The 24,502-nt window shown below is 47.0% G+C and overlaps 1 protein-coding gene across 2 annotated transcripts; it reads right to left on the bottom strand.

Moving 5' to 3' along the window:
• Window positions 1-445: 445 nt before the first annotated feature.
• BCL6 (B-cell CLL/lymphoma 6) lies at window positions 446-24,402 on the bottom strand. 2 transcript variants are annotated; one of them, XM_008058480.1, is made up of 10 exons: window positions 24,345-24,402; window positions 14,037-14,075; window positions 13,125-13,296; window positions 11,295-11,516; window positions 8,399-9,313; window positions 7,671-7,855; window positions 6,061-6,228; window positions 4,214-4,344; window positions 3,963-4,100; window positions 446-1,660 (listed from the first exon to the last, which is right to left on the bottom strand). In XM_008058480.1, the coding sequence occupies exons 3-10, from the start codon at window positions 13,283-13,285 to the stop codon at window positions 1,517-1,519; spliced, it is 2,064 nt and encodes a 687-aa protein (XP_008056671.1). In that variant the 5' UTR covers window positions 13,286-13,296; window positions 14,037-14,075; window positions 24,345-24,402; the 3' UTR covers window positions 446-1,516. The 2 variants fall into 2 exon arrangements, with proteins under 2 accessions (XP_008056671.1, XP_008056670.1); XM_008058479.1 differs by lacking the exon at window positions 24,345-24,402 and adding an exon at window positions 15,222-15,510.
• Window positions 24,403-24,502: the final 100 nt, after the last annotated feature.

Raw genomic sequence — 24,502 nt, 5'->3', positions numbered from 1 at the left:
TGCCTTCAACCTGCCACCCCCTGTTGCCGAGTGGGGAGAAATTGTTTATGAAGCCAGGGAGCAAGATGAGTCTTCTCTCTTCACAGAATGGGGAAACTGAGGCCCAGAGGAATAAGAGTTGCATATCTGTTTAGAAGAGCTAGAACTGAAGTCATTCAAAGCCCTGTCCAGAACTGAGTGAGTGGTCCCTCCAAAATCCCCCATCTGAGCTCTTCATGACCAAGGTCTGGAGTCTGCAATCCACCCTGGTGGGAGCCAAATACAAGTTCATGCCACACTACCAGGAACAAGTCCTGACTTCATCTCAAAGAAATTCCTTTCTGACCTGGCACCGGGCAGCAGCCCCTTCCCTCCAAGAGCATTTCCCACCAGACAGGAGCTGAGGAAGCCAGACCCATTCAAGTCCCCATTTCAACACAAGGAAAGACCTCAAGAACAAGCCAGCTCGACTTTTCAACATTTTATTCTTATATTTGTACAGCTATATTTTACAACGCGATAATGCAGTTTAGACACAGCCAAACCCTGTCTCCGGAGTAGTTATAACACAAGCATGACGCAGAATGGGATGAGACAAACATTCCCAAAGAGAGTTTAGTTAGTGACAACTTCAAGTCCCTGTGTCTGCCTATACTTCAAAAAGGGATGGCACGCTTGTCCATCATCGAAAACTTCCGTGAAAAAAGGCACCGTGAAGACACGTTGTACACATATATACAAACTGAAAACTTGAACAAAATTACACATTTTTCCTTCTGCAGCTTTTTTTTGTTCTTTTTGTTGTTTTTTAATACACACTTTGTAAATTGTAAACCTTCACTTGCAAAAAAATACAAATACACTGAGGCATTTTAGACAAAATATTTTCTTACTTATACAGATGCAATACTTAAAATATTCTCTTAAGTGCTCTTTCTCAATAAAGATTCTCAGATCCGTGTCTGCCTGCAGATACAAAATCGAGCCTTTAACGCAGTTTTATATTTTTAATATATCTTTTTTAAGTTTATATATATTTATTTTATATATATATATATTTATATATTTACAACTCTGCCATATATTCCTTCACCTTTGGTTAAAAAAATTAAAGCCCTCTCTTTGATAACATACCGAAGTCTTGTCTTTTAAAAGAATGCACATTTACATACAAAAGAAACATCTGTTCCCACAAAACATATACATTCCTCATTTTGCAGACTGAGTCAAGTCAGAACTTTTGCATACTCCTCCACTTTGATCTATAAAATGGTTTTGCTTTTTGCTGACATGGTTCGCCTTACACGTAGGAGAAGAAGCAATATTATTTTCTTAATGTTTTATGGCAGTGGGGGAAGGAGAGCTGCCGCGGCTCCCAGTCCCCCAGGCCCCGGCCCCCACCACCCTCCCACGCCCAGCTATGATTTGCACTAGTGGATGAAAGAGGCACTACATCATGGGATGAACATCATAAAGTGTTACAGTATCCTTTGGGTAGATTCTGAGAAGGGGTTGGAAAGCATCAACACTCCATGCTTCAGCAGGCTTTGGGGAGCTCCGGAGGCAGGTCAGTGGCTGACACGCGGTATTGCACCTTGGTGTTGGTGATGGCGCCATGCTTCTGACGCAAGTGAAGTCGCAGCTGGCTTTTGTGACGGAAATGCAGGTTACACTTCTCACACTGCAGGGATACCAGAGGCAAACTGTTAGCTGTCATCAGTCCTAGAAACGTGTCACACTGCTCAAAGACCCAGAGAAGGAGATTCTCCCTGCAAGGGATTGGGGCTGCACTTCCCTTGCAAGGGCCAAATGAAGAACCCATGTGAACCCTGGCTTCTGCCAAGAGATAAGTAAGCTTTGTGCAAATGTCCCTTCCCTGCTTTCCAATGTGTCACTGTGTATTTCCCTTGCTTGAGATGTCCTTTCCTGTTTTAACTCCACAAGTTCAAGTCTTACCCAAAAACGCAGTTCAGATGTAAACTTCCGTAATTATTAAGGCATTCTCTTGAGGATGAAATAATTCCTGTTTCCTTTAAACTTCCATAAGATTCCCAGCCTTGCCACATAGCCATCCTTGTGCATGGATCCTTTTTAAGTGGATAACACTTCGAGGGCAGTGACCACTTTTTACTAAACTATATTATCTTCCTAGTACCTCGCAGCAGATTACGCAATGAATCTAAACAAACTCGGACAAGAGGACTAGACTAGTCTAAATTCATGGAACTTCTGGAGTATAGGATGCAGTCAGTTATGTTCCTTTCTAGGGTGTATATATTAGATAAGCTAACAAAGCATTAGCAAGTAAAACTATTTCTTGATTTGATTCACTTAATGGGTGATAATAGTTACTTTAGATAAAAGTTACTTAAAAGTAAAATGGATGACAATGAATGGGGTAAACTAGATGAGATCTTAGAACAGAAAAAGGATTTTTTTTAAGGTCAAACATAAGAAAATCCAAATAAAGTATAAACTTTATAATTACATATCAGTAACGGCACATTAGTTGTGACAAGTTATGAAACTAATGCAAGATGTTAACAATAGGGGGAAGGGGTGCATATGGGAACCCTCTATAAAATCTTTTCAACTTTTCTACAAATCTCAAATTATTCTAAAACAAAAAGTGTTCAGATAGAGAATGTTTCTAAGTGAAAATGGAAATCAGTTTATAAAAATAAATATTAATTAAATGAGCAGGGCAGTGTGTAAAAAAGCCCTGGTCTTGAAAGACATTGGGTCTACTGTAGCAAGGCCACCCATGGCTGCATGTCTCAAGCACGTCCTTTCTCTCTCTGGGCCTTGGAGCTCCCTTCTGAAGGGACTGGGTCAAGACACACTGAAGGTCATGTTCAACCCCGATAGCCTATGCATCTAAAATTCTGGCTATTCATTATAATAGCAGATCTTCATTGTACTTTTACTATATACATCCTGAATACTTTAATGAATCAGTTAACTTAATACTGCAACTCTATGAGGTAGGTACTCTTATTAAGCTCATTTTACAGATAAGGAAATTAAGGAACTAAGAGGACAAGTAATTTGCCCAAGAACCCACAGCAAGTAAGAAGATAGTCACTCTAGGCTTAATAAACCAGTGAACAAAAATAACCATGTTTTGCAGGTTATCATCAGGAATGTGGGTTAATCATTCATTGGATGGTTCTTGTATCCATCACCACATAGAATGAGGCCATAAACCCCTCAAACAATATCTGAACAAATGAGCAGGCTGTGTTCCGATAACACTTTACTACGAACACTGAAGTTTAAATTGTATATAATTTTCATATTTTGCAAAATAATCTTTCTTTATATTTAAATGTAAAGGCCATTCTTAGGTCACAAAATGTCCACCCATTAGTGTAGAGGCTGTGGTTGCTGGAACCCTGCTCCCGAACACTCCCATCCCAGTGGCTTGTCCAGGGCATTGTGCTGCACAGCTGGCCAGCATCTCTTTCTTAAAACGGCCTTCCCTCTGCTTTCTTTTTTTTTCTTATAGCATTATTAGTTCTTAGAAACATTATTCTGGTCTCTTCCTACTCCTAAGACTGCTCGTTCTCAAATATCTTAGCAGCTCTTAAATGCACATCTAGCCCAGCGTGGGGCGTGCTATAGAGGCACTCAATAAGTATTTGTAGAATGAGTGAGTGACCCCCAAATCTATGCATTCATAGTCTGAACTCCTAGTCCAATACCCCTCTTTTATTTTGTATTTTGTATGCCTTTAATTCTATATTTATGAACAATACTCCTATTTCATAAATGAGCCCCCTGAGACTCAGACCAAGGTCAAGCAGGATATCTGACCATCAGGCTCAGTTCCAGGTCTTCTGACCTTTAGCTCAGTGGCCGTCCACTGTGTGCTTGAGATTGGAGCAGACAGTTCTGCTGCCCCACCCCGCCCCACCCCACTCCACCTCACCACCTCCATTCCCCAGCAGGCCAGCTACAGCAGCCCCAAGAGGCTTACGTACATGGTAAGGTTTCTCTCCCGTGTGGATTCGCAGGTGGCTCTTCAGAGTCTGAAGGTGCCGGAAACGGGTGCCACAGATTTCACAGGGATAGGGCTTCTCACCAGTGTGGATAAGCACGTGGGCACGGAGGTGGGCCACCTGAACAGAGGAGCAAAGTGTGAGGCATCTTCCAGGTGGGCTGCAGACCTCCAGGCAGCCCCTTACCAGCACGCTGAGGCTGAGGGGTTCTTTCTCCATACTGTCCTGCTTACCTGTACAAATCTGGCTCCGCAGGTTTCGCATTTGTAGGGCTTCTCTCCAGAGTGAATTCGAGTATGGGTTTTCAGGTTGGCTGGCCGGTTGAACTGGGCCCCACAGATGTTACAACGATAGGGTTTCTCACCTATTATCAAGAGAAAGGGGCAAAGGAAAGCCACATTCAATGGAGAAATTCTCCACAGTTTCTAGCTCCCAGATTTCAAAGCAAACTGCCCCTCCATGAGGTCATTTGTGCTTTCGTTTTCCTTGATGGGTGTCAGAGAGAATCCAGGGGCCTGCCCCAGCCTGCCAACCCTCTCACACACACAGACCAGTGCACCTTGCAGGGGACTAGGTCAAGAGACAAGTGATAGCATGGAGTGAAAACAAAACCAGCTGGGCTCGGTGGCTCAGCCTGTAATCCCGCACTTTGGGATTGCCTGAGCCCGCAGGTTCGAGACCCGCCAGGGCAACTTGGCAAGACCTCATCTCTACAATAAATAAATAAATAAATTAGCCGGGCGTGGTAGCGTGTGCCTGTAGTCCCAGCTACTTGGAAGGCTGAGGCTGAAGGATCTCCAGAGCCCAGCAGGTCGAGGCTGCGGTGGCCGGGAGCAGCCACTGCACTCCAGTCTGGGCGACAGAGTAAGACTCCAACTCAAAAAAAAAAAACAAAACAAAAAAACAAAACAAAACCAGGGTGGCTTTTTTTTTTTTTTTTTTGTATAGGGGGCAGTCCCAGGAAGCCTGGGCATTAGAACCAGCTTCGTAATTAGGATTATCTGTGAAACCTGGAAAAGTCACTCTCCTTCTCTGGGCCTCAGTTTCTATCTCTGGAACCTGAGGGGTTACTTTAGATGACCTGTGAAGACTCTTCTAGCTATTTTCTTGGATAAGACTGATTCAGTCATCAACTCACTCACCAAGGAGATACAATCAGGCTGCTCTAGTTTCTCTCTTTTAGAACAAACACACTTTTCTGCCTGTGGCAGCTCCAGCTGGACTCCATTTTGCAAGAGGTATGGGGATTGGGTTTGAGTAGATACTCAGGTAGAGAAAACCAACAGAAGGGCTGAGCTTCATGGAAAGTTTCTGGGATAATAGAGTCACTTAAAATACCAAGAGAGTAGATTTTGTAGGCTGAGCATGGTGGCTCACACCTGTGATCCCAGCTAGGGATTTTGGGAGGCCAAGGTATGAGAATCACTTGAGCCCAGGAGTTCAAGACCAGCCCAGGCAACATAGTGTGATCTCATCTCTACTAACAAATAATTAGTTAGGCATGGTGGCACGTGCCTGTAGTCCCAGCTACTTGGGAGGCTGAGGTGGGAGGATCGCCTGAGTCCTGGAGTTTGAGGACGCATTGAGCCATGATTGTGCCACTGCACTCTAGCCTGAGTGTTGGAGTAAGATTCTTGACTTAAAAATAAAAAAAGTACTAAGAGAGTAGATTTTAAAGAACAATCAGGCTATGAAAAGCATACCATAAAGGAAGGTTAGTTGATAAGGCACATGTCCTTGAAATCAAGAGGCCTTTACTTTTTTTGCCGGCTTTACACAGACCTAGTCTACTTTGACTCCGTCAGCCTTAGTTTCTTCACCTGTACAGTGGGATTAACACTTCTGACCCCAGCAAAGGCAAGACAGAATGTCTCAGAGGAAAGACAAGGAACATAGGAAGTAGATAAGTAACCAAGCAAAGACAAGACAGGATTAAGCCCTTCTTTCAGGCCAGGACGGACCCTTGTCCCTGCCTCACTCCACGAGGTCCCCAGGTCCCACACTGCTTTCTCTGGGACCTTCTCCCTGCCCTGCCCACAATAATTTTGGAGAGCTCAGGTAGTGTGAGGCAGGACCATACCGGTATGAACGGTCTTGTGGCTGGCGAGGTTGCCCTTGTAGCGGAAGGAGGCCTGGCAGCGGTCACACTTGTAGGGTTTGTCACTGTGGGTCTGCAGCGTGTGCCTCTTGAGTGAGGCCTCCTCAGAGAAGCGGCAGTCACACTCATTGCAGAAGAAGGCCCCATTCTCTGTTGGAGGGGGACACCAAAGTCAGCACAAGGAAGGGAGTTTGGGCTCTAAGGCCACCCTCTTCTGGAACTCTCCCCTGTGCAAAAATGAGCCCCTCAACCCCTCACCCACCCAACATTCATCGGACTCAAGAGTAAAGGACCTGTGGGGATTTCGTCTTCCTTAGCATTTAGAGTCTTAGCCACAGAGGAGGGAGAAAAGGAGACAGACTGAATACTGAGGTACAGAAGCTCTAAACAGTAGGCCCTCATACAGCTGGCACTAGTTTGAGGAAGGCTCAGCAGAGTTTTTCTTTCCCCAGGAGGTCTGAGAACTGACTTAAAAAAAATCAATTCTTAGCTTTCTTTACATTTATACACAGAAGGCCCTAGACAAGACCCCTGACCTCTCTGAGTCTCTTTCTGTATCTCTTATCTCCAAAACCAGGATAGTAAATGCCTATCCTACCTACCTCACAGGAGCACATTACATTACACAAAATAAAACACAAAGCAATACAGGAATGTAAGATACAGATAAAATTTGATTATACTCTGAGTTCACTAAAGGAGGAATGAATGATAGATATTCCATGGTCAACCTGGCACCTTATCTGGATTTCATGTCTCCCGAGCCAAGCTGATGCTGGAAGTGGAAACAGAGGCCCAGAGAAAGGGAACTGGAGTGCAGAGCCAGGGCAAACAGGCAGGGGGATGGAAGGGGAGAGTCCCTGACCTCCCAGCTGTAAGTCCATGATCCTGTGCCAGACCTCTTGGTGTAAGCAACTGATTTTTTCATTTGTTACAGCAATTTGAAAATGACAAGGCATGATGATTTGACCCTGATTGGGTGCTACTGTGCTGTTGTACTATAGCTGGGGTGGGGTGAGGAGTTAGACTTTTTTATCTGGGAAAACATCAGAATGCCAATCACCAACTATCCAGAAATTTCTATTGAGTCATTCCCAGTTCAACTATTTTAACTCAGCTAACATTACTGAGTATCTGCTCAGTAGCTAATAGGGACTTACTAGGACCTATGGGAGATGTAGGAACGAATAAGGTCAGATGCTTCTCCTTATAGGATCTACAGCCTAGCAGGGAGAACCAACATGCATACAGATCCATACCAGTGGGTTTGGCACAGAGGGATGGAGAAAGCTCTGGGAGTTAAAGCCAGTCCCACAAGCTACCTTTGCTGGAATGAAGCCGAACAGACAGTTTGGTCAATCTCCGTTATCCCACATTAACACTTATAACCCATCCCTTGCTTTGGGGTCAGTCCAGTTCCCTAAAAGGTCAAGTGTGAAGTGATGGACTAGGGACCTAAAGTGCCAGAGGACTTCCAACTGGGGACTTCTCTCAATCAGAGACGGCAGTGTAAACAATATGGAAACATAAAATTCATGGAGCGGAGGGGTGTTCTCTCTCCCTGGCAAGGGGAGGGAGGGAAAGGGACTCACCACAGCTGGAATCCGAGTATTCAGACTGGGTCTCTCCCATCTCCTCAGGGAACGTGGGGCCGGCGGTGTGGAGGCACATCTCCGCGTGCTGTGGGGACTGAGAGCCGCAGGATGTGCACTTGGGCGGGTGCATGTACAATGGCGAGTGGCTCTCACTGCTGCTGCGGGGGGAGCCTGTCAGGGACCTGTGGGTGGGAGAAAAGAGGATCAGTGCTGAGGGGCAGGGCCTCAAGGCCATACTTTCCTCCCTATGCTTTGGCAAGCCCAGAGGCCAGTGCTAGGCTGCCTGCTCTGGGGCCTCAGAGCTTTTCTGAAGCCTACCTGCAACATCTGTGGAAAGATCACTGACCAAGGTTCAATGGAACCAAAATCCTATTCTAGTGTCTTCCCCTCACAACTGTAGCCTATAGCCTCTCTCAGTCTAAGGGTAGTATGAGGGTTCCCTGACACATCAAGAACACAGGAAGCACCTGTTGGATTTCTGGAATGATCTTCTACCACAGAAGGAAAGTCTCTCTCTTGGTAGCATGAAAAAATATACAGTACTTAAGTGTATTATACTTCTTTACTTAGGCTACTTTAATCAATAGGCTCTGATGCCACACTTCAAATAGGCTCAGTAATTCAGGCAAGAAAAGAGCACAGCCCCTGCATCCATCAGAAGAAATGAGCCCGGAACCCTGCCCAGGTAATCCCTGGCCTCTGACCAGGACTGTCTCTGAAGTCACCTGTTAATGATGTTATTGAGCCGGCTGGCTTGTGGGATGGTGGAGTCTTCTCCGCTGGCACTGAGCTTGGTTGGAGACTGGAGGTCAAGGTTCTCAGGCTCCATGGGTGGCTGGCAGGCAGGTGGAACAGTGTAGGCTCGCGGGGAAAGGCGGCCCAGTTCAGCCTGCTCAGGCCCCTCTGGTTTGGCATTCTGGTTGAGGCTGTTGAGCACGATGAACTTGTATTTCTTCCAGTTGCAGGCTTTGGGGTCAGTGGGACTCTTGGCTGGAGGGGAGCCAGAGGTCTGGAGGATACAGGCATTCTTGCTGCTGCAGGACTCTGTGGGTGAGTTGGGCTGGCAGTCGGATTTCTGGGGACTCTGGGGACTAACCAGGCCTTTCCGGTTCAGGGATGCATTGGGGGACTCAAAATGGAGAGCAATCTCATCCTCAGAGGAAGGTCTCTCTTCTTCTTTGCTGGCCTTGTCACAAGGAAAATATGAGACATTTCGGGCTGAAGGAGCAGCAGGCTTGGGACCCTCAGCCACACTGTAGTGCATGTCACTTCGTGCCTCCTCTGGGATGGTCTCCTTGGGTGAATAGATGTTGCTGTGGCACACACTGGGGGACACCTCCATGGCCGGCCGGCTGTACTCACTGGGGACTGGCCTGGTACTATCACTTGGGGAAGGGGTTGGCCACAGGCTGCTGACCGGAAGGTGGCTGTACATGGGATAGGAGGCTGGTGGTGTGGACAGGCCACTATATAGGCTGGGGGCAAAGGCTCTGCTCTCACACCCAGGGGCGTTCCTCAGTGGCAGGCTGTTCTCCACCACCTCACGACCCCGATAAGCCATGATGTCTTGGGTCATCAGCATCCGGTTGTTCAGGAACTCTTCGCGAGGAGGCTTGATGGCAGGAACCATCTCTGCTTCACTACGGGAGACAAAAGAGAAAAGACATTGGCTCCAAAATCAGAACTGTTCAACAGATGACCTTCCGGTGATCTGTTATATAACTACATCTGTGCTTCACATACAGATGTGGCTCAGGAGTAAGGAAATATAATTACAAAGCATTTATGCTAGAAGTCTGGTGATCTAGCCTACAGTTGGGAAAACTGAGGCACAGAAAAGGGAATTCAGTCACCTGTACAATCTGTGCCTGATTAGATATCATCTTGTACATTTAAGGCACATATCTATGCATGTGTGTGAATGTATAATGCTTCTGTGCTACAGTGATATTCTTAAAGTGATATTCCTGAAGCCCTTATCTGATTTCACCCAGGCAAAATCCTTCAAGGAAGGAAAGGCAGGTATTATTGTCTCCATTTTATACATGAGGAAACAGGGAGGGGAGAATTTATACAATGCTGGCACCACACTTTTGGAAGGTCATAGACAAACTAGTGCCCTACTGAAGAAAGGACTTGCCCACAGCCGGGCTCGGTGGCTCAGCCTGTAATCCCATGCTTTGGCAGGCTGAGGTGAGTGGAGTGTCTGAGCCCGCGGGTTTGAGACATGCCTGGGCAACTTGGCGAGACCTCATCTCTACAATAAAATAAAATAAAAAATCAGCAGGGCGTGGTAGTGCGTGCTGAGTAATTCCAGCTACTCAGAAGGCTGAGGCGGAAGGATTGCCAGAGCCCAGCAGGTCGAGGCTGGAGCGGCTGGAAGCGGCCACTGAACTCCAGTCTGGGTGACAGAGTGAGACTCCTACTCAAAAAAAAAAGAAAGAAAAAAAGGACTTATCCCATACACTGACTGAAGGGCTACCACAGAGAAGCAGCAGCAAATGCCAATGCAAGAGTCTCTGGCTCTAGAGCAGCCAGACCTGGTTTGCAAACCCAACTGTGGCACTTAGCAGCTATGTGACCTGGAGAACGTTACAAAACCATTCTTAGCACAAGGTCTGACCCACTGAAAGTACCTGTAAACAGTACCAATGATGATCTTGCCACCATTATCACTCACTGGAGACAAAGAGATCTAGTTGTATATACTTGAAGAGATATTATGTGGGCGAAATAAATAGGCCAGCTCATCATGATCACAGTTAACAGAGCTATAACCAACGAGTGAAGGTTCAAGGAGCCAGATTTCAACCTGCTGTAAAAACAGGCTCTCTAATTGTCTAAGGTAGACTGTGTGGTTCTGGGAACACTGAGTTCCTGGCTCCTAGAGGTGTTCAAATACAGGTTTGAAATCCCTTCTGTTTGAATAGGGAAGCAACCACCATAGCATGGCTGGATCAAGTGATTCTAAAGAAGTTACGCCTTGAGTCTCTGTTCCATGAGATTCAATTGGCAAAAGCCCTTCACTTCCTTGAGTCTCAGATTTCTCACCTTTTGAAAGGTGGTCATATCTTACCAGCCTTTGGACAGGAGTTAAACCCAGTGAACTCAATTCCATTCAATACAATAATTTTCCTCCCTAATAGGAGCAGGGTGACATAAAAGACGAGTAACCTTGAGCAGCCCACAGTCTGGTAGGGAACTAAGGCATATATGTAAATAGTTATAATAGATGTCTAAAAGAGAACTAAAATACATATGCAAATATTGAACAAGACGGAAGGTCCAAACGACAGGCAAAAATGCTTCAGAACATGGAGCAAGATTTGCAGGGGGAAGTGTGGTAATAAGAAAAACTTCCATGGAGGAGCTGGCCTCCAAAATGGGTGGGAGGAGAGGGCATGTTAAGTGACTGGAGGAGAGCAAGAAGTAGTAATGCACAGGACATATCTCTACGGCAGCAAGGAGTGAAGACTGCGGAGCACAAGGGTTAAGAAGTGCAGAAGTGGGCAAAAATAGCAGAAATGTAGGCTGCGGCATGTCATAGAGGACCAATTTTTCTGTCTGCGTGAAATATCGAGTTTCTGATTGGGGAGGATCTCTTCCATCTCCAAGGCTCACCTGGCCTTGATAAACTTCCGGCAAGTGTCCACAACATGTTCCATCTGCAGGTACATAGCTGTGGCCATCACAGCCATGATATTGCCTTCCCGCAGATTGAGCCGAGATGTGTACATAAAGTCCAGGAGGATGCAGAACCCCTCAGGGTTGATCTCAGGATCCAGATTGATCACACTAAGGTTGCATTTCAACTGGTCTGTGAAGATGCTGTAGAACAGGCCACTGTAAAACAGACAAATACTCCACTGTAGTAGACAGGTAGAACCTGTGATTGATTACAATCAGGGTTGAGGCTCCAGCCCTGCCCCCTGGGCCTAGCTCCAGAATGACTGTGGCAATTAGTAATCGCTGCTATTTATGGAGAGCTTACCAAATGTTACAGAGTCTCTAAGCACTTTATATATATTATCCTGTGTTCCTCACAGCCTTGCTAGTTAGGTACTATTATTCTCCACCTTTACAAACATAAGAACTAAGATCAGAGAGGTTAAGTGGTAATCTTCAAGTCACAGAGCCTGTTTTCCTTTTAGTTTTAGTTACTTGGATTACCAGACTTAAATTTAGCATTCATTTGCTTTTCTTAGTCTGTGTCTTTAGGATAATAATTTAAGAATTTCTCCTCTTGTTCTATTGTATTATTCTTATTTTAAGAATGCTATTGTTATTTTTTAGAAGTAAGTTGGATATGAATGATTAAATAAAAATATGCCTACATCTATATGCTACTTCTTTACCCAAAGTTCATAGATTATCAGGTCAATTATTCCCAGAAGATCCAAGTCAAACCTCAAGCCATGCCTCTGAGCACTATGCTATGTGATGGTAGAAAGAGTACTCAGTTAAAAATTAGAATTTTTGACTATCATTTTGATTCTTGAGTCTACTCTTTCTAAGTGGTTGTCAGAGTGAGCCAGACTTCCACCAGTAAGTAGCTATGCAACCTGGGATAAGATAAGATACTTAGCTTCTCTGCATCATGTTTACTAATCTTCAAAGTAGGAGGAACAGTAGTGACTGCCTTATACGATTGTGGAAAGAGTGAAAATGTAAAGGGTATAGAACGATGCCTGGTGCAGTAAGCACTCACTAAACATTATCTATTATTTTTGTAATTCTATAAACCTCTGTTCTCTCCACTATTAAAAAATAGTATATAGTAGATGTTGGATATAGTAGATGTTGGATAAGTTCTCTAAAAGCAGTAGAGATCCATGATTCATTTCACCTACCAGTGCCTTCCTTTTATCGTTTATAAAATAGTGGTAATAGTGCCATCCATAACACAAAAAGGCTGCTAGGAAGATCCAGGGAGATGATGTAATATAAAATTGCTTTGAAAACTTGAAATATTTGACAAACAAGAATCAGCTGGCTCACTCTCACTAACTCTTACATATATTCTGAACACCCATGGAAATATAATTGCCGTATAAAATAAAGGCAGTTACAGCATAAAAGAGCAAAATATTTCAAATTAACTTGCTTAAATTACTTAGAGACAGAGCAAGTTAATTTGAAGTCTTTGGTCACTTTTTCACTGGTTAGCTAAAGTTATTCTCCATGCTTGTCCAAAACACATCCTTTCTTGTGGCATTATGTGGTTTCTTCTTCCACTATGTCCACAAAACAGAAATTCTACCTTTTCTAAAAGACCATCGTTCATTCACTTCCTGGGGACCTACTCTGTCAGACCATATATGCTGAGATCTGGAGACAGAGTGAGATGTCATCATCCCAGATGCAGCAAAAGGTCTACGTGTTCTGCCTTGCTGGCTGTCAGCACCACAATCCTGCTTTTATTCCCCCACCCTTTTCTTCCAAACCCCTCACCTGCAGGCCATGAGAACTGTCTTATGGGCTCTAAACTGCTCACGGCTCACGACAATGACAACATCAGTCAAGATGTCTCGACTTCGGAGGCGATTAAGGTTGAGAAGAACATCACTGGCATGGCGGGTGAACTGGATACAGCTGTCAGTTGGTGAGGCCATTTTGTCTTCACCTGATCAAAGAGGCCAAAATCCTGTTAGTTCTCTAGAATTTGTTTCCTGCTTACCAGGGATACCAGGGTAGGTAGCTCAGTCTACTAAAGCACAGAATGCAACTCGGATCCCTTGTGTTTGATTTTTGAACAATTCATAGTCCAACTTTGGGCATTACTCTTCACAGTTGTAAAATGGGTGAGAATAATCTCTATTCAACAAGTTGGGATAGAAAGCCCTTTAGGGGAAAAGGAAACGAAATGAATATATGTTGAGTGTGTTTCCCACATACCAAATATTCTGCCAAGCATTGAGAAGCAGTGAGTATGTTGCAATGGAGAGAAACCACGTTTTGGAGGTATCAGACTAGCCTTGCCTTATGCTAGCTGTGGAATGTGGAGTAGGTTGTTTATTGTTTTGGGGCTTTGGTTTCTCAAGACGGGAGTAGTGATACCTATATGGTTAAAAAAAAATTAGAAATAGGTGCCTAGTATGTAGTAGGTGCTCAAAAGTCACAGCTATTCTTATCAGTCATTCCAGCCACTAAGAAACAAGTAAGCGAATGATTGACCATACAACAGTGTTAAGACAATCTAATGCAGAGGTGAAGGGGTGAGGGCTGGGAGAGATATAGAGTGAATTGGTTTTCCTTGTCTCATGTAATGAATGGTGGCAAAGTTCACAGAAACACATGCATTGGCAAATTCAAAAGAAACAGTTTGTCCCCAACACTTTAAAGCATATAATTTTATTTACTTACCCAAGGCCTTGCTTCACAGTCCAAAATTTTGCCTAAAATCTGTAGAAAAGAGAAGAAAGCAAACAGAAATTGATTTGGTGAATGTAAGATTGTCCACTATAGTCTTATTTTAGGACACATGCATTTAGTTTTGCTTTGATAGTTGCAGCCTGCCAGCTGGTGAGGCTTTACCACAAGCTAGCAAACATTTTCCAGTTCTGCTCTTACAGAAACAACAGGCACCCGAAGCTATGCAATAATCATGTTTTTACCCTGAGTACTGGGAATACAACTGCATATATTAATCACATACACATATATTTTCTTCCTCAAAGAAAAAATAATTTATACCATCCAAAAGGCCACTTGAATTAAAAAAAAAAATAAGAAAAGTTGTTCTTTCAACATTAATCATCATGATACTTCAGGGGCCCAAAAACACTGGGCACTATCTGAACCTGCTAAAATAGTATCTTTCAAGTCAGAATAAATCCCACAAGGCTGATAAGGTCAATATCTTTATCCCTATTTCACAGGGTTCAAGTGGCTTGCTCAGGACAAACAGCGAGGCAGTAATTCCTGACTGTGAAACATTGAGGACTGAACAGAATCTGCAGGATACGATCTGAAATGGCATGTCTACACATTCCTTGAGAACCTTTGCCCTCTTTTTCAAAGTTTCCTTTCCCTTCCCTACTGGGTCTCAGATCAGACAGAGCACTACAGCTTCCAAGTTTGAGCTTCTCCTGCTGGTGAAAGACTTAACTGTGTGGTTCAGCTGAGGACTGGCCAGGGTGCCCCAAACCTTAAAGAGATTTAATGAATTATGTGCCCCCTCTAAATTGCTCTCTCTAAAACAAAACCATTAAAAGCACAGGTGTAAGATTCTCATTTATGATCAAACGCAGGCTGCAAAACAAAACAATATTGGAACCATCTTTTTCCCCCTATTTTTTTTTTTTTAAAGCAGAGTCCTCTAGAGCTACTTTCCGGGTAAAGGGGCCTGAGGCCAGCAAGGTCATGTTAGGCCATGTAGATGGTTGGTGGCCTGGCCCTAGGTCTTCTGGCTCAAATTCCTGTCCCCTTTCCAAATCAGCCTACGTGCTGTAGAACATGCAAGACAGCACCCTGATGTGGGTGAATCTCATTTTTAAGTTCCTTCCCCCACACAAACACTTTGCCCCATTCCAGGCTGCTGAGTCTTACCAAATGAGCACTCTAAAATGAGAGGTTTCCTTGAGTCTGTAACCAAACACTCTGACATTTCTCTGTGGTCCCAAGTGCCAGTCACTCAATCCCATCGGCTCCAAGGTTAGTGTGTGCATGTGAGCAAGTGGTGACTGGGGAAGGGAGTAGGGGAAGGGAGAGGACAGAAAAGACAAAAGAAAAAACCTCCTCCTCTCCCCATCCCAACTCAAGATGTGCAAAGAGAGATATACTAACTTGATCCTAACCCAAGTTCAAAGAGTGTCTCCTTGCAAAAATAATGCTGAAGACACATATGAGTTTTATTTATAAACTTTCTCCTCTTCCCTCGGGGAAGAGATCCTCAAATACTTCTGGAATACCTAGGCTGTCTAACCAGCTTCAACCACCAGCTTGGTTGTGGATTTCCAGGCACAGACTTCTGGAACCACAGAAAGCCCAGATTTGCCATTTCATCATGACAAGTGGCAATGACTCCCTCCAGATGTGAACTGAAACAAACAAATAAAACAATTCCCCTGTGTCCACTGTCAGCTAGGCCCTGGGCTTTTCACTTAAGCATCTGTCTGGCAAAAAAAAAAAAAAAAATACATGCACATACATACATTGAGGCCCAGGTCCTTATTAAGTTAACTCTATCTTAGGAGGACCCACAACTACTGTGTGTGTGGGTAAAGGTGGGTGTGGGCAATGTAGCCCCCCCACCCCATGCTGTAGGTGTGGAAGCACCATCAGTAATTTTTTGTTTGATTATTTGTTTTACAGAGCTTTTAGTCCTTTGCTCACCCATAGCCTTGCTTTATTAGGGAGGAACCTGAGGTTTCAGAAGGTGAGCCTTGCCCAAGATCTCAAACACAATTTCTAGTAAAGTCTGAACAAACCCCTCTACTGCATTCAGGCACACCACCAATGCCACACACACAAGACTCATCCCACAAAAACAATCGCCAAGAGACCAGCGTGGTCAAGAAGAAACTGACAACTATATGGCCCCAGATCTGGACTCCCCGACTCCCAACCTCCACCCACCCCACTCCTGCTGTCTCAGTAACCACCAAAGGAGCGTTGAACGTTTTCTCCATCCTTACATCCTTTCTCTCCTTTGATGCTTTCCTGGTGTGTAGCCAACTAGGCACCTTGAGAAGGCAGATCCTCTAAAAGAGTTTCCCGTTGGAGGAAAATACAGGGGAATAACAACAAAAGCAAAGAGAGCAGGGAAGACAGCAGAAACAAGAGGGAGGGAGACAGAGAAGAGGGGAAAGAAAAGCAGAGCGAGAGGCGAGGTTAAGAGTGAGAGAGCTAGCCAATACGAAAGACCCCATCCTTTTCCTCCCTCCTCCACTGGGCTGGCACTGGGCAGCCCATTTTCTCGCTCACACATGGGAGCCCAAACACGAGCCCTGCGCGCCACGGCAAGCGAGGCAGACCCGCCTACCCAACGGCACCGTACCTGTCTTCCAGGGACTGCCCACCCCTGGGCGATCGGCGGGCGCCGCTGTCCATTCACCTCGAAGCCCCCGCAAGGCGCAGCGGAGCCGCCGCAGTACGGCCGTGGCGGCCCTTAATTTAGTTACATTCAAATAAAACTTTTCGTGCACCTCGGTAGCTAACATTATGTGTATGCCTTTTTTTTTTTTTTTTCCTGTTACGCCGTCAAGGCAGGGGGCAGTGAGGGGAATGGCACAGCCCTCTCATTCCCGGAACATAGTCAATCTCGGCTCTGCGGATTTCACAGAACACTCTCTGCCCGTCGCCGGCTCCAACGAGAAGTAACTTTCCAGGAAGCTGCGGGCCCCCGACAGCCGCCAGGATCGCTGCCGGCGCTGCCCGGGCAGCCGGGGATTCACCCGGGGAGGGGGGGGCGGGGCGCCAGGGAAGGCTCGCGGGGAATACGGCGCACTTTCCCCTAAATCCCTAGTCCGCGCCGGGTCCAGGACTCTCAGGGTTCACCTTAGTCCAACTCCTCCCCCACAACCATTATTAAATGGGGAAAGTCAGACAAGTTAACACCAGAGCCGGCTCTAGAACCCAGGAGTTCGGATCCAATCCGAGGCTCCTTTTGTAACAAGTTGCCCAATTCCGGCGTTTGTTTTGCCTGGTGCGCGGTTTCTTTTTCTCTTTTTTTTCCCCCTGCCGCTTCCAACCCCTTTTAAAGGGGATGAGTAGGTGAGACGCCAAGGTCAAAAAGATGGAGCCCCTAGGGCTGAGGGTCTCCATCCTGCGCGCCTCGGGCTAGTTAGAGGAAAACTAAACCGAAAGCCCCTTCCGCCTACGTTGGCAAGGACAGGAACCCGGCTCGACTTGGTTTCCGCCCCAAGTTTTTAGGTTCGGAGTTGCCAGGCCGAACCTGGCCGGGTTTTGGGAGTCCGGAATCCGATTTCCCCGAAACCGTAGAGACTCGGTTATGGTCTCGCAGAGAGCCGGGCATGGACCCCTGGGAGCGCACTAGCACACTCCAAAGCTGTCTCTCCTTCCTGTGGCCTTCCGGGGACTCGTAACCCCGGGGCATCATCTCCTACTTCGTCTCGGGAGCGGGCTCTGGGAGGGACTTTAGGCGGGCAGGAGTCAGCGAAAGCCTCAGCCTCAACGACCTCAGTCTCGTCCTAAAACTAGCGTCACACTGCGCTGCGCATCTCTTCTGCGGCGGAGAGGGGCTAGAGTCGGTCAGCAAAGACTGGGCCTCTGTGGCCTCAAAATCCAACTTTGAGAAAGGCTGGAATTTAATATGGGGTGTGTGTGTGGGGGGGTGAGAATCTGAGAAGTTAAAATTAAGTAAGTGCACTTAATGGAAATTAAAGAAATCTGCGGTTCCGGGAGCTCAAACCTAGTGGTGTTTTTACCGCTGCTTAACACTAGAGAGAGCCCTCCAGCAAGGCTTGAAACCAACACCACCTTTCTCGCCCCGCCCCTCCTTCCCATTGACCTAGTTTGGCCAGAGCCTTCCGATTTGGAGAAAGCCCTCCGCCCTTCCCCCTCCTCTCTATCCAGGCCGGCCGTTGGATTACTGGTAATCTAATAACTTCAATAACCCGCTGAAAAATCCAAAGGGGAATTTTTAAAGTGCGAAGCACTGTTTAGGGACTGGGACGAGGAATTTTAATAAGGCTGAAGTTGCCGCAGTGAAGCCCGCATCAAGACTCCTGAGGGCTCCCTGTCCCCGCAGCGTCTCAGCCAACTCGCTGCACGGGTCTAGTCGCCGCGGGGCGGCGGCAGGGGGCGAGGTCAAACCTCGGAGTTGTATTTGTGGGGGGGGGGCTTTTTGCGCTTTTAGCTGGGGGAGGAGGGAGTGGGACGAAAGGATAGGCGAAGCGACAATAGATAAAAGCGAATTTGATAAAGCGATGGCCTCGGCAGCCGCTTTGGGTAACCGAGGTGTGTTCGGGGACATTATGTCCTGACTTTCATTTTTATCACGTTTCCTGCCAACACACTCTTGCAAACCTGCAAGCTTCTAGGAAATGCAATAAAATAGAGGGATGTGTTTTATCATCAAGATCAGAAGGGAAGCTGCAAAAGGGACACTCTCCATACGGCCGATTCGAGACAGCCTTTCAAAAGGGCTCGTAGACAATGCCAACAAACCACGTCCCTGGGCAGAGATCTTTCGGCAATCCTGGCTGGACTGGGCGCAGCCTTTGCAAAAAAGGCTGGTGGGGGAGGGGAGAGGCATGATCTCCCCAAGCAAACAATGCCTTTAAAAATCCGATCTGGGCAGAAGTCAGCCAAGGTCTTTATTCACGTTAATGAAGATGGAAGGCACTAACTGTCCTTGGAAAGCGATGAGTCAAACTTGACCGCACTTCAAACACGTTCCCAGATTCGTTTCCAGCCCGAACAGAGGCGCGTTTCTCCGACGCGGCCTCTGACGGCTCCCGCAGTGGGAGAGGCTAAACTCGATCCCGCAGACCTGGGCGGGGGAGACGGCGGCGTCTCCCGCGGAGGAGCGCTTCAGCCGTCGCTAGGGGCCGCTCGCAGGCGGACGCGCGCTTGACATCTTTAGTCACGAGCTCTGAGAAAGAAAACTTGACTAAGGAGCTGTTGTGACACAAATTCTAAGAGGTTTTCACTCTGCCTGTCCACATGACCCCCCCACACACACCTCCGCACCTACACCTGGTTTCTCAACAGGCCACTAAGGGAAGGAAGAGAGGGAGGGAGGGAGGGAGGGGAGAGAGTGACTTCAGGATGCAAAAGTGAGCCTTGGGCACAGGGAGACACTTCTCTACAAGTCCCCAGACTAGACCTGAACCACCTCCCCAGCATATGCATACCCTCGTGCTTTGAAACCCCCACCTCATCCCTCAGCACCAATGTAGGCTTTTCCTGTCTGTTATCGAACATTTTAGGACATACTTTCTAACCAAATTCCTCCAAGACTGCTGGGGAAAGGTTTCCAACGTGCGCTGCCAACTAAGGTGACCTAAGTGGTTAAAATCATAGTTCTGACTGCCGCCGCTTTCTCTTAGATACTTCAAAGGAGCTGGGATACACTCGCCTTTGACTTTAAGTCACTAACATGAAATTCAGAAGTTTACAAATCTGGTCCTGGTTAGGTCACTAACAGGCCCCCTCATCAGGCCTGTTTCCTCAACTGTGAAAAAGAGTCCTAAGTCCTGAAGCCCCTGAGCTCTTAAATGGCATCTTTCCACTACTGACTCACCCTGGAGAAGGGCGACAGTGACAGGAAGATGTAGAGCTCAAAGCAGGTTATTTTTATGGTTTCTCTTAATGGAAGTAGATGTCCATCGCTGAGCGATAGTGAACGGGACAAGCATCTGGGGCCTTTCTAATTGTCATCCGTCTTGTCAAAACTTTGAAGGTCGTATGCTATCACTATTGGAGGGTGCTCTCCCTTTGTTCGATCGAATATCTGGTCAGGATACTGGGAGACCCTAAGGTGAATCGAATCGGTCGGCCCACTGCCCAAGGCAGGGAACTCGATCACGACCCACCACTAGGTGGCGGACTCAGTCCTTTCGAGAATCAGCGTGCGGCCACAGCCTTCCACGCCCGGTCCCCCCCATCCGCTTTTCTTCTGTTTGGTGGGAAGGGAAAGAAAGGGTGCACTTGTCTTCAAAAGGCAGAATGGCAGTCGACGGCATTAGCAGAGTCCTACCAAACACCGGTCGACTCTCACAGTCAGGAATAAACTTCTGATTCCCCACGGAGGAGAGGGACCCCGGGGCCCAAGTGCTGGGTCCCACTTCAGGCTTACTGCGACTATCAAAGGGAAGGGGGCGGGGAGACTGGGTATGGTCTTTTTTGATGGGGCTGGTCTCCGACTGGGATACCAGGAAGGTTGGGAGGAGCCGTTTCTGGCTTCCACTGAAGGGAAGAGAAACCGGCGCATTCTGCCACCACACAGCACCCTCCCTCGGATCACTGCGGCGGCGGTCCCACTTGTTGCGCAGTGCTGGAAATCGACACGCGCCATTCTACCCTACTCCCCGAGGGCTACAGACCAGCCCACCACTGCTCCACGCCATTCACAAACGGTTCTCCGACAACCACGACGCCCCCCCCCCAAAAAAACCATAGTACTTCCAGCCCCTGTGGTTTTTTACACCAAACATTTCTCCTTATCTCAACGTCAGACAGGCAGCAGGATTCGGAAGCCCTGAGAAGTCAATCCAAGGAGAAAGCCAGGCTACCTCCGTCTGGAGAACTCTTCCACTTAAAGTCAATCAGGCACACCCCACACCCCGCAAAAAAATTACTGGAACTACGTTGCCTATTATGACACCATCCTAGCTGGAAGGCAATATTTTTCTTTCCTATTTGACAGATAAACTGCAAAGTGCTTTGCAAAAAAGTTAGTTTTATCTCTCCTAATTTTGTAAGGCTCTCCGAAAAAAAATTTTTTTAAGCTCATAAGGTCATTTCACAATATTTTTCAAATATTTGCCTTTTGCCAACAGTTTCACCCACCGACGGGTGGCGCTGCCGCACCACCTCCTCTGATATTTTAAGTTTTTCACAACAAAGTGGGTTGTGAGCGTGGCCACCCTGCAGGAGTAGAAGGAAGGAAAGGTTTTGACATCTAGCCATGGCTACCATTTACTCAACCAATAACTGGAACTCTCAAAGGGCTCAGCAAATGACAACGTAATAATTTAGAGTCCCATCCCTGAATACCAAACCCAGAATAATTAGACAGTCTTTTCAAGAAAGCATCGGGGTAAAAACCCTTCGAATCTGAACAGAAGACAAAAAAGAAAATGGGAGAATTCCCACTTTCCCCGCTGTCTCCTTCAAGATGCCCAGTTTATATGAACAGCATCTAGCCGTATTGTCACTATCAATAGACCCTTAAAACTCAACCAATGGTTGAGTCTGCAGTATTGGAAAGTCTTTCAAATAGGATACTGGAAACTTCTATTTATAAACTTGGTGGGGGGCGGAGGGAGATATTTCCCATCTACAGGTTTCTGTTTTGGCCTGAAACCTCAACTGCTATCATTATAGTAAGGGAATGCCCATCCCCTGGTATTTTTTCTCCATTTCCTCCTCCCTCAAAGACACATATCTGTTCTTCTCTTTAAAAAAAAAAAAAAGTATATATTTTAAAGCGAGAATGTGATTTCACCTCTCTCCTTTGAGCTCATGTTTGCTACCTCCAGGAATAGCGTGTGGACTACGGCCAGACGAACTTCAACTTGGGCTGCAGATTTATGAGGTCCTGTTCCAGTGCCAAAGGCTCTTGGTAGTAAATAGTGAGCAAAATAGATACCTGTCTCCTGATGGATCTTGCCGCCCCCCTCCTTTAAAGTTATTTATTAAAACCACACACACCTTGCAAAAAAAAAAAGGGAAACTGGCAGTCTCTGTAGAGGAAGCCGGTGGCATCGCTCAGAGCCACAAACAGTATTTCTAAACAGCCCTTTCCCTGGTTCCCTCTCTCCTGCCCCACTGCCCCCCCCCCACTGTAAAAAATGCATCTACTGACACTCACTTTACTTAAAAAAAAAAAGTTACAAGATTTTCCTACTGGAAACTATAAACTGATTGAAAAAGAAAACCCATAAAAGAGTAAATCAGTCTGGAGGGACGGTGATTGGCTCTCGAAGGTGGTCGGGGACCCTGTAACAGCTTTGGACTTTCAGTACCTGGTTTGAGGTCATCTCCCCTACTCAACTGTCAGGACCTCCACCACTTTTGCCACCAACTCAACCATTGTGGGAGGGGGCACAACACAAACGGTCTTTTTCCATTCCTCTTCTTTTTTTCAATCGGTTGGGTTATGTTTTTGTTTTCCATGGGGGAGCTTTAAAACTCATTATTGCAACACTAGTTCCATTTTTCGCCAGGGTTCCCATAACGCATCATAAAGGCAACGCAACCCACAGTTCTCAAGACATTTACCACGGTTACTGCATTCGGCAGCGGGGTGGCCCCTAGCTCCTGCTGCCCCCTACCTCTGCCCCAGCGCAGCCAGTTTCCGAGGCTCCAACTCCTTACCCACTCCCGCCCCGGGCCGCCGCCGCCGCCGCCGCCGCCGCCGCCGCCTTCCCCCATTCTTACTCCCTCGAGGAGAGCCACAGGTTGCAAATCCAACCAACCTCGCGATCTATTTTTGCAAAATCACTCACAAAGGTCTCCCTTTCGCGCCCGCGCCCGCTCCTCCCGCGCCGGGTCCCCCAGCTAGAGCCACAAAGTGCCCTTCTCTGCTCCTGGATCTGTCTCGCCCGTAAGGAGCATGGGGCTGGGTCGCTGTTTGTCTTTCCTCTGGCCCAATGCAAGGACCTCGGGAACCTGAAGCCTGGTCCGCAGTTGCCTTTCTACAGAGCTTGCACCATGGGAAAAATAAAATAAAATTTAGGAAAGGGAGGGAACAGCCATTGGGAGCCAACACAGAGTCACGCAGCGCCCAAAATACAAACACAACGGCCGCCAGAAATCCCGCCACCTCGCTCTCTTGAGCTGTCCTGTCAAGGTTCCCTGAGTCCCCGCACGCTGAAAGGCACCGCAGGTGCAAATGCGCACCCCTTTCTCAGCCACCCCAAGAATCGCTGTCCCACCATGAGCCTGCCTCTCTCGGGATGAGCAGAGAGAGCGCTCTGGGGATCCCGACTCCCTCGACTACAGCCAAGAAAGATTAATTTTCAAAGTGTTCAACATCCCCGCCCCCATGCTCCCCAAAACACAGGGCAAAGGGACACCAAAACACTCCTCTCTCGTTAGGAGAATCACAGAACTATAAGGAAATAGTAGACACGATACTTCATCTCATCTGGGTTTATGACCAAAAAAAAAAAAAAAATACAAACACACACACACGCACACACACACAAACAAAAAACCGAGGAGTTCGCTTGCATTTTTTCCTCCCAAATCTCGGCTCGGCTGGAAGGCAGGGAGTCTAAAGGACCGAGGCCCGTGGACGAGAGCCAGCGGGGCGAGCGAGCGGGCAGGCAGCCTCCTTTTTCGCCTCCCAGAGTTACCGAGAAGGACCGGAGAACGGAAAGAAGAAGAGGGGAGGATAAAGATAAGGGAGGGAAGGGAGCCAGGGAGCAAGGAAAGCAGTTTGCAAGCGAGAAAAGAAGGAAAAACACAGCCGCACGAATCCAGAGAGATCACAAGCCGTACGCAAGCAGCAGCAGAAAGAGCGAGAGCGAGAGCGAGAGCGCGAGCGCGCGTCCTCTCCGCCGTCTGGGGCCAGACAGCCCCCAGACTTGCCCGAATCATCCCCCAAACACTGTCTCGTCCTCTCTGCTCCGGCCGCCCCCTAATTCCCCTCCTTCCTCTCCTCCACCTCCTTTTCCAAAACCAAAACAACACAAGGGAGGGTGGCAAAAGCCTCCCCAAACCGGCCGATTCACTCAAAGACAACAAAAATAATCATAATAAATATATAAAAAATCTATATCCTAGATTGGGAGAGACGTGGGACTAATCTTCGGCATTTATTTTAACACCTGACAGCTAGAATAAATAAATATATACATTTATATCAATAGATACACATAGAAAACTTGGAGCCAAAGCATTTGGCAAGAGCGGAAAAAAAAAGAATTAAAAGATAAAATAATGATCATGAGCAGCGGCGGCGGCAGCGGCACCAGCGGCAACAGCGGCGGCGGCGGCAGCAGCAGCAGCAGCGGCGGCAGCAACAGCAATAATCACCTGGTGTCCGGCCTTTCCTAGAAACTTCTTGCATCACCACTTCTAAGAACCCCAGTTCTAAGAATCAACAGAGCTCAATTCTCGGAATTTGAGCTGCGGACTTTACCACTGCTACGTGGCAGGGGAGGACCTAGTGTCAGCTCGCCTAGATTTTTACC

This window comes from Carlito syrichta, unplaced genomic scaffold, assembly GCF_000164805.1.
Source record: "Carlito syrichta isolate Samal-C Ts95f unplaced genomic scaffold, Tarsius_syrichta-2.0.1 Scaffold303360, whole genome shotgun sequence".
Taxonomy (NCBI): Eukaryota; Metazoa; Chordata; class Mammalia; order Primates; family Tarsiidae; genus Carlito; species Carlito syrichta.
This window is presented reverse-complemented; position numbering and strand designations above follow the sequence as displayed.

Bases quoted from the DNA above. Each gene is read 5' to 3' on its own strand.
- BCL6 (XM_008058480.1), bottom strand. From the start codon at position 13,285: ATGGCCTCACCAACTGACAGCTGTATCCAGTTCACCCGCCATGCCAGT. The intron at 9,314-11,294 runs GTGAGCCTTGGA...TGTCTCCCGTAG, and splicing joins CGGAAGTTTATCAAGGCCAG to TGAAGCAGAGATGGTTCCTG. The intron at 4,345-6,060 runs GTATGGTCCTGC...TCTTGATAATAG, and splicing joins CCACAAGACCGTTCATACCG to GTGAGAAACCCTATCGTTGT.